This window comes from Elaeis guineensis, chromosome 16, assembly GCF_000442705.2.
Source record: "Elaeis guineensis isolate ETL-2024a chromosome 16, EG11, whole genome shotgun sequence".
NCBI lineage: Eukaryota > Viridiplantae > Streptophyta > Magnoliopsida > Arecales > Arecaceae > Elaeis > Elaeis guineensis.
This window is the reverse complement of record NC_026008.2, coordinates 47,327,955-47,336,327: the sequence shown is the minus strand read 5'-3', so window position 1 is coordinate 47,336,327 and position 8,373 is coordinate 47,327,955. Positions and strand designations below refer to the sequence as shown.

The following is an 8,373-nucleotide window of genomic DNA, read 5'->3' as shown; positions in this document are numbered from 1 at the left end:
AAAAATAATAAAATAATTAAAAAATTTTGTGGAATGTCTGGGAAAGCCATTGTAATAAAAGAGGAGTGACTTTTACCTTCAAGTAATGATATGCAGATTTTGAGAAGTGAGAATAAATTTTCGTTGCAACGATGACGTTACATCATCATTGTAATAAATCAATCAACGATCAAAAATAGATAAAATATAGGAGAGATAGTATGAGATATTATCTATAAAAATCGATGAAATACATGATAATAAATAAAATATAAAGATTTTTATTGATTTATCGTGGATTTGGCCTAGTATTGCGATAAATATTTTTTTTCAAAAAGTAAAGACTTTCGGGCATACGACGACAGTGGTTAGTTTGCCGTGAACGGCCGCCAGCTGTCGAACAAATGCAGGGGATGCGGCCCTCCTGCCTTTAGTCAAAGGTTCATACTTTTACTGATATTTGTTTTGATTTTTCTTTTGAAAATTCTATTTTTCCCGTGGGGCTGGCAACGAAGAAGAGGTGGATAAGACGGCGTCATCTCCTGATGGGTAGATAGATTACCCCTGGCCCTGGCGGGGAGCTCAACTGGTTGGGAGAGAGAAAAACGAGGAGGGCGAACGTGGGATGATCGGATCGGAGCGCGATCACGTGGCTCGACCGCGTTGCGTCCCGGCCCACGCTACTGGAACGTGCATGCACGTTGTATCCCAGCCCCAGGTCTTTCGCGATGGATTCCTTCCATATGCCCCGCGCCTCATCTCCACCGTCCATCATTTTCTCTTCGTGTCGGATTTGATCTGGGCCATTGATTCGGGTGGACCCCGCGGGCGCACATGGAGGATGCGGTGTGGTCGCCCTCCGCTCGAGCACGACCACCCTCTCCGGCGCAAGGGATGATAATTTTGTAGCTGGCTTTATTCCCTTGACCGCAATTCTGGCCCCACCGTGTTAAACAAAGACTACATATGCAAGCGGATGGGAGGAGAGAGAGAGAGAGGGTAACAACTTCCCATCAGCCATCTACCCGAGAAGGAGAACATGAGGCCATCAATCAATGGCCGACCAACAAGCGAAAATGAGGTTACAACCACATGGTGCTGATGAGCGACGGGCATAATTAATTTCAAACAAATTTGGCTTCTGGGTGGACTTAATAGGAACACTTACAACTCCATAATTAAGGAGATCCACGTAAAAAAGATGTTTTTGTCGGATTATGGATCATATAAAAGATGGTCATCGCACATCCATTGTGACTTTATTTCTCATCCATCCAGAACGTGGAGCAATCAAATATGAAATTGTTGCGGCCAATCGCCTCATCGCCCGATCGCCGGGAAGCGTGCACCTGCAAAAGGAAGTCCGCACTGACCGGAGGCGGCTCCGGCGGGGACCCTCCGACGGTCAAGTCAGAGAGGTGACTGGGCAACAGTAAAATGCAGACAGAGAGCTCTGAGAGGGAGAGAAAGAGAAGCGAGCCTGCGTATGTGGGAGAGAAGGGCGGATCGACCCTTTGCACTGTTGCCTTCCCCGGTATATATAGTGGAGCACGGTATGGCGCCATCATTAATGGCGCGGACAAGTGAGGAACTGTCAACTCACTGTAGACTGTCAGAGCCGCCGTGGAAATGTCATGTCGCCGTGTGGCCGTCTAGTCACCAGGGTTGACCTCGCTCTCGGCGGGACAATGCCCCTGGGGAACTGTGCCGCATGTCCGTGTCAGAGCTGACAAGGTCTGGCGGCTGTACGGCGATGGGAGGAGACGGCCGACCCTTGGTCGGTGGCCAGTAGAATGGCGTCGGGTTCCTCCGTCAGTCGGCGAGTTTCATGTGAGTCGGCCTCTGGGTCTGGTCGGTCGGGAAGGATACGCCCGACATACCTCCAGTCGGCGATTGGGCCATTGAAAAGCCGTCGGTAGCGTCCGTTAGTCGGTCACCCCCGGCTTTCAGTCGAAGACGGTCGGTCGGGCCGCCAGCCGGTCGGGCCCTCCGATAGTCGGTCGGTGGGTTTCCCCCAACAGTTGCCCCCCTCCACTCCTAAGTCGGGTGATGAGCTGGCGACTAGGAGTGGATTTGTCGTGCGCGAGGATCCGACCATACCGCCGACTGATACGGTGTCCGACGCCCTGTACATATCGAGAGGTTCACTGGCGCCCGACATCCAGTCGGCGCCAGACGTCTCGTCCCATCAGCCTCAGGTGTCGGTCGGCGCCGGACGTCCGCCGTGCCGGATGTCCCGCTGGTGTCAGCGACAAAACCGGTGCCAGGTGTCATGTCCCATCGGGAAGTGGAACCGTCGAGTCCCATCGAGAAGTGGAACCGTCGTGTCCCATCGGGAGTGGAACCGTCGTGTCCCATCGCGACACGTGGCGCGTGGCCATCGGTTCGCGTTCGGTGGAGCGGATGGAGGCGACGTGGCGCAATCTGAAGGGGGGGTGCGTCGAACCGTCGGACCGTTTGACGGCCCTGATGACGCCACGCGGCGAAATCCGGGGAGTCTTTGCTGTGCGTGCCTTCATCTCGACCGTTGGGGAGCACTATATATACAAAGTTACCCCCACATGGTTTTTTACCCCTCTCATTTTTACAGTCGAGACTCTGCCCGCTTGAGCCTCCGCTCCAGGTACTTCTCCGCTCTGTCTCCCCTTTGCGACTCTTTCCTTCCAAGGGCTAGAGTAGCCTTCCTCTTTCTTTTTCCTTTCTTCCTTGCCATTTCTTTGAGCTCATGGCTAGGACGTCCCCACGAGGTAGTCGGTCGGGAGAGCCGACCGAAGACACTCGGTCGTCCCCGGAGGTGGAGGCTTCTTCACTTTCGGGGCTGAACGTCGATCGGCTCCGGGAGCAGTACTGCGTCCCGGAGCAGATTCGGCTGTTCGCCCCTGGCGTCGATGGTCGGGTTAATAGCCCGCCCGAGGGTCAGGTGGCCTTCTATCTGGAGGATCTCCGGGCCGGCCTTCGATTCCCGATTCCGGAGTTCGTCCGGAACGTTCTGGACTATTACGGGTTATGCCCGGCACAACTTGCGCCGAACTCGGTTCGGCTGATAGTCAGCTTCGCCCTCCTGTGTCGGCTTTTGCCGACCGAACCTCGGATCTCTCTTTTCCGAGTCTTCTTTGTCCTCCGCCCTCACCCTAAAGCCCGAGGGTGGTGGTATTTCATTCCTCGGAAAGGGCTCTCTTTCATTACTGGTCTTCCAACATCCATTCACGGATGGAAGAATCAGTTCTTCTTCACGTCGTCCTCTGCCCCTTGGGGGTTTCCAGTCCGTTGGGGGAACCCCCGAACCGATCCAAATGAGAACAGTCGGGTGGAGGTCGACGATCGGGAGGACTTCCATCGGCTAAAGGATATCTCGGTGCCGAAGCAGAGCGAGCTCGTCACCGAGCAGGCCTTGTACGACGCCGGCCTTAGCCCGGTCCCCCGTTTAGGTCGGTTTGCATTCTCCCGACGTCTTCATTTTCTTTTCTGTCTTCTTCTTTAGCTCTAACCTTTCGTCGTCTTTTTCAGATATGCCGCCGAGGACGCGACTGTCGGCAGCCGACATACGTCAGCACGCCGTGAGGAAGAGGCCGGCGGCCGGTGCTGGACCGTCACAGCCTCCCAAGAGGCCCCGCGTGGTTCCGCCGAGCGAGCCACCCAGGTCGGAGTCGGAGCCGGTGATCGCACTGTCGGTGCCGACAGTGCTTGTTGATGCCCCGCCCGAGGGAGCGTCAGTCGGGGTTGCTGCTTCGCCCGACCGTCGAGCGGCCGACTCTGCCGGGGGCACGCCGACCGCCCAGCAGACTCCGGAGGTTCGGGAGGAAGTCCGCGAACCGGGGCTGCCGACGCATGCCACCGCCGCGCCGTCTGCCGAGACTCGGTCGGGCTCAAGCTTGCCGTCAATCTCCGACGTCAGGGCCTGGACGGCAAGCCGAGGTAAGGCCCCAATGGCGTCGGGTGACGAAGGTCGATCGGCGGGTGGGTCGGCCGACTTTCCGCTTCCCGAGGGTGCGTCGGGCCTGGCCAACCACGACTTGGCCAGGAGACTATGCCAAGCACTCCTCCTTCCCGCCGACATCGAAGCGATGAAGAACCAGCGTGTTTCCGACATGCTGTCGTCCTTCTATCCGATGATGATCCGGGTAAGCTCCCTTTCCCTCTGCTTTTAATCGTAGCATCGCAAGTCCGGCTTACTAACAGTCGGCTCTTTTTTGTGTAGCTGGTCTTCAACATATCCGAGCTGGAGGCCGGATATCGGAAGTTTGGGGACATGCGCGCGGCCTGGAGAGATAAGGTCGCGAGCCTCGAAGCCGAGAAGGCCATCCTTCTCGACCAATTTCAACAGTCGGTCGACCGGGAGAACCGACTCGAGGGGGAGGTCTCCCGATTTTCGGAGGAGATCTCCGGACTCAAGGAGGCCAAGGCGTCGCTGGAGTCGGAGCTCAAATCGGCGAAGGATGATGCGGCCAAGAAGTCCCGGACCATCCGTCGGCTCCGACACGAGCGAGACAGTGTCGGCAAAGAGTTGGAGGGCGAGCGCGAGCAACTTCGGGCGAGTCTCGAGAACCTCGCCAAGGCCGAAGAGGGTCATGCCGCCGCTCAGGCCGACGCAGACGTTGCCAAAGCCGAATCAGAGTCGGCGAAGTTGGCTTTGGGTCGGGCGGTCGAGGTCTTCCGGGACTCAGAGGAGTACCGCGAAGAGCTCCTCGAGAGCGGCTACCTCTCGTACCAAGTCGGGTACGAAGACGCCCGGAAAGCCGTTCGGAGCTTGTACCCCGAACTTGACCTCAGCAACGTGGTTCTGCCAGGGTCGGAGGCCCCAGCTGCGGAGGAGACGGCCGGACCAGCGTCGGATGGTCTCTCCACCAGGGCGGAAGCTGAAGGCGTCGCAGAGCCGGTTGCCGAAGACCAGTCGGCTCCGATGGCCGAAGTCGGAGCGGATCTTCCGACCAACTCGCATCGTCGTCCAGTGGAGGACGTCGACTCCGATAATTAGTCGGTTTTATTTTGTCTTCTACTTTGCCTTGGATTGTAATTGGGCTCCGGCCTTTACCTTGTAGACTTTCCTTTGTTTATGGAAAAAACTTTTAGTCTTGAATGAATTCTTCTTTTGCCTTTTTCCCCCTGTTTGCAATGCCAAACACGTCTGCAATGTCGAACGTTAGTCGCTGACTTAGTCAAGTCACCAACTCGCATAAGTCGGTAGGGCTTCAGCAACTTGTTCAGCTCCGAGGGTATTGTCGGCGTCCGGCGTCCGACGTATTGTCGGGGAGACGATAGTAAGTCGGGTCCCCATACCCCTGCGTCGGGTTCGATGTTTTCCGACGTCCGGTGGTAAGCCGAATGTCGTTCAGCCGGCCGTTGGTCGGTCGGCAAGTCGTAAATGCGACAAAGGTCGCGTCGTGCGATAGACGGTGGTAAGCCGAACATCCCTCGACCGACCGTAGCTCGGTCGGAAGTCGCGACAATAGTCGCGTGGGCTTTTTGCCTTTCTTCGGTCGGGGCCCGATCGGCCTGTCGGCCGACGGATTCTGCCCGAAAATTCGACCGTAGAGGGAGCATGAACTCCCGTTCATAAGAGTCCATCGGCCCTTTGTGGAGGTCCGACAAGTCGTCGAAGGAGTATTGACTCCCGTCGTTGTAGATGCATCGGTCCGCGTAAGGGGCCGATGTGTCGTCGGTGCCAGATCCGCGTCGGCGCGTCGGGGCTGAGCGCCGACCGGTAGTGGAAGAGTTAGAACTCCAATTTTTCAAACTGGACGTGTATTCCGACAATTGAATTACAGAATTCACTGGCAATACAGCTTCAAGTTGTCGGCGTTCCAAGTCCGGGGAATGGTTTTTCCCTCAAGGGTTTCCAGCCGATAGGCTCTCGGCCCGAAGGTGTCAGCAACCCTGTAGGGTCCTTCCCAGTTGGGAGCCAACTTCCCTTGGTCCAAGGGCTTCGATACCTCCGCCTTCCTCAAGACTAGGTCGCCAGGCCTGAAGAGCTTTGGTCTGACCTTGGCGTTGTAGTACCGGGCGACCCTCTGTCGGTATGAGGCCATTCGGATTTGAGCCTCATCTCGCAGTTCGGGGAGGAGGTCTAGGTCGGCCCTCCGGCTTTCGGAGTTGTCCGGCTCGCGGTACTGCTCGACCCTTGAAGATGGCAGGCCAATCTCGAGCGGGATCATAGCTTCTGTCCCGTAGGCCAAACTGAACGGCGACTCCCCGGTCGGGACACGGGGGGTCGTTCGGTAAGCCCATAGGACGGAGCCCAGCTCGTCGACCCAGAGACCTTTGGCTTCGTTCAGTCGGGTCTTGAGTCCATGGAGCAAGGTTCGGTTCGTCACCTCGACCTCGCCATTGGACTATGGGTGCCCGACTGAAGTTAGTCGATGACGGATGTGGAACCTGGCGCAGAAGTCCTTGAAGTCTTGGTTGTCGAATTGCCGTCCGTTGTCGGTGATGATGGTGTGCGGCAATCCGAACCTGAAGATGATGGACTTTTGGACGAAGTCCTCCATCTTCCGCTCGGTGATCTGCGCCAAGGGCTCGGCCTCGACCCACTTCGTGAAGTAGTCGATGGAGACAACGATGAACTTCCTTTGGCCCGACGCCGGTGGGAAGGGGCCGAGAATATCGACTCCCCACTGAGCGAAGGGCCATGGAGCGACAATGGGAGTGATTTGGCTGGCCGGTTGGTGCTGAATATTGGCATACTTCTGACATGGCTCGCACCTTCGGACCAACTCTGCCGCATCCTTCCTCATGGTCGGCCAGTAGTAGCCCTGTCGCAAGACCTTGAAGGCTAAGGACTTGCCCCCCAAGTGATTCCCACAAATTCCTTCGTGAACCTCTCGGAGAGCGTAGTCGGCGTCGGTCGGTCCCAAACACCTGAGCAGAGGGAGGGAGAACGACCTCTTGTAGAGTCGGCCGTCCACGATCACATATTGTGAGGCCGACCATCGGAGTCGCTTGGCATCCGCGGGATCTTCGGGACTGGTCCCCTCGGACAGGTACCGGACGATCGGGTCCATCCAACTGGGTTCAGACGTCAGCTGCTGCACTTCTTCGACCTGATCGATGCTCGGCCGCTGGAGGTTTTCAACAAACGTCCGACCCAAAGAATCATAGGCCGACGTTGCCAATCTGGAGAGAGCGTCGGCACGGGCGTTCTCCATCCTAGGGATGTGGGAGATCTCGAAATGCTCGAGGCGGGCCACGAGATCCTTTACCTTCTGAAGATACTTGATCATGGTCGGATCTCGCGCCTCGAAGTCGCCCTTGACCTGCCCCACGATCAGCTGAGAGTCGGAGAATGCCCGAAGGCTGTCGACGCCCAGTTCCTTCGCCATCCTCAAGCCCGCGAGGAGTGCCTCGTATTCGGCTTGATTGTTGGAGGCCTTGAAGTCGAACCGGAGGGCGTATTCGGTGACTACCCCATCCGAGTTCGTGAGCAGGAGCCCGGCCCCGCTTCCCTGAGCGTTGGAGGCTCCGTCGATGTGAAGTACCCAGGTGGGGACCGAGTCTGGCTCAGAGACCGAACCATGTCCAGGGCCTTCAGCTCCCGACCTTCGGTCGGTCGTCGGGCACTCAGCGATGAAGTCGGCCAAGACCTGAGCCTTCAAGGCAGGCCTTGGTCGGTACTGAATGTCGAACTCGCTAAGCTTCATTGCCCACTTAGCGAGTCGTCCGGATGTGTCGGGTCGGCGCAGTACGGCCCTCAGGGGCTGGTTGGTGAGTACCACGATGGCGTGGGCCTGGAAGTATGGGCGGAGCCGTTGCGCGGAGACGGTCAGGGCGAAGACCATCTTTTCCGTCTCCGAGTATCTGGCTTCGGCGCCGTGGAGCACTTTGCTGATGTAGTAGATGGGCTGATGGGTTCGGCACTCGTTTTCCCGAACGAGCACCGAACTGATCGCCTCAGAAGATGTGGCCAAGTAGAGATACAAGGTCTCCCCGACCTGCGGCTTTACGAGCAGCGGCGGGGAAGCCAGGTACTTTTTCAGGTCTTCAAAGGCCTGTTCGCACTCATCCGACCAAGAGAAACCATTCGCCTGGCGCAAGGTTTGAAGAACGGGAGGCACCTTTCAGCTGATCGGGAAATGAATCGGCTAAGAGCGACGATTCTCCCGTTCAGTTGTTGGACCTCCTTCTTGGTGTTCGGATGACGCATGTCGAGGATCGCCTTTATCTTCTCAGGGTTGGCCTCGATCCCTCTCTGAGAAACGAGGAATCCGAGGAACTTCCCCGAGGTCACCCCCGAAGGCGCATTTGGTCGGATTGAGCTTCATTCGGTGTCGTCGAAGGGTGCGGAAGGTCTCCTCGAGATCCTGAACATGGTCCGGATCTGCGTGCTCTTCACCAGCATGTCGTCCACATACACTTCCATGTTGCGGCCGATCTGATCTTTGAAGACCTTATTGACGAGTC

At 57.0% G+C, this 8,373-nt stretch overlaps 1 protein-coding gene across 1 annotated transcript; it reads left to right on the top strand.

Moving 5' to 3' along the window:
• Positions 1–3,188: 3,188 nt before the first annotated feature.
• On the top strand, positions 3,189–5,059 carry LOC140854290 (uncharacterized). The gene is made up of 3 exons (XM_073249844.1): positions 3,189–4,100; positions 4,178–4,695; positions 5,050–5,059. The coding sequence occupies exons 1-3, from the start codon at positions 3,489–3,491 to the stop codon at positions 5,057–5,059; spliced, it is 1,140 nt and encodes a 379-aa protein (XP_073105945.1). The 5' UTR covers positions 3,189–3,488.
• The last annotated feature ends 3,314 nt before the right edge of the window (positions 5,060–8,373 follow it).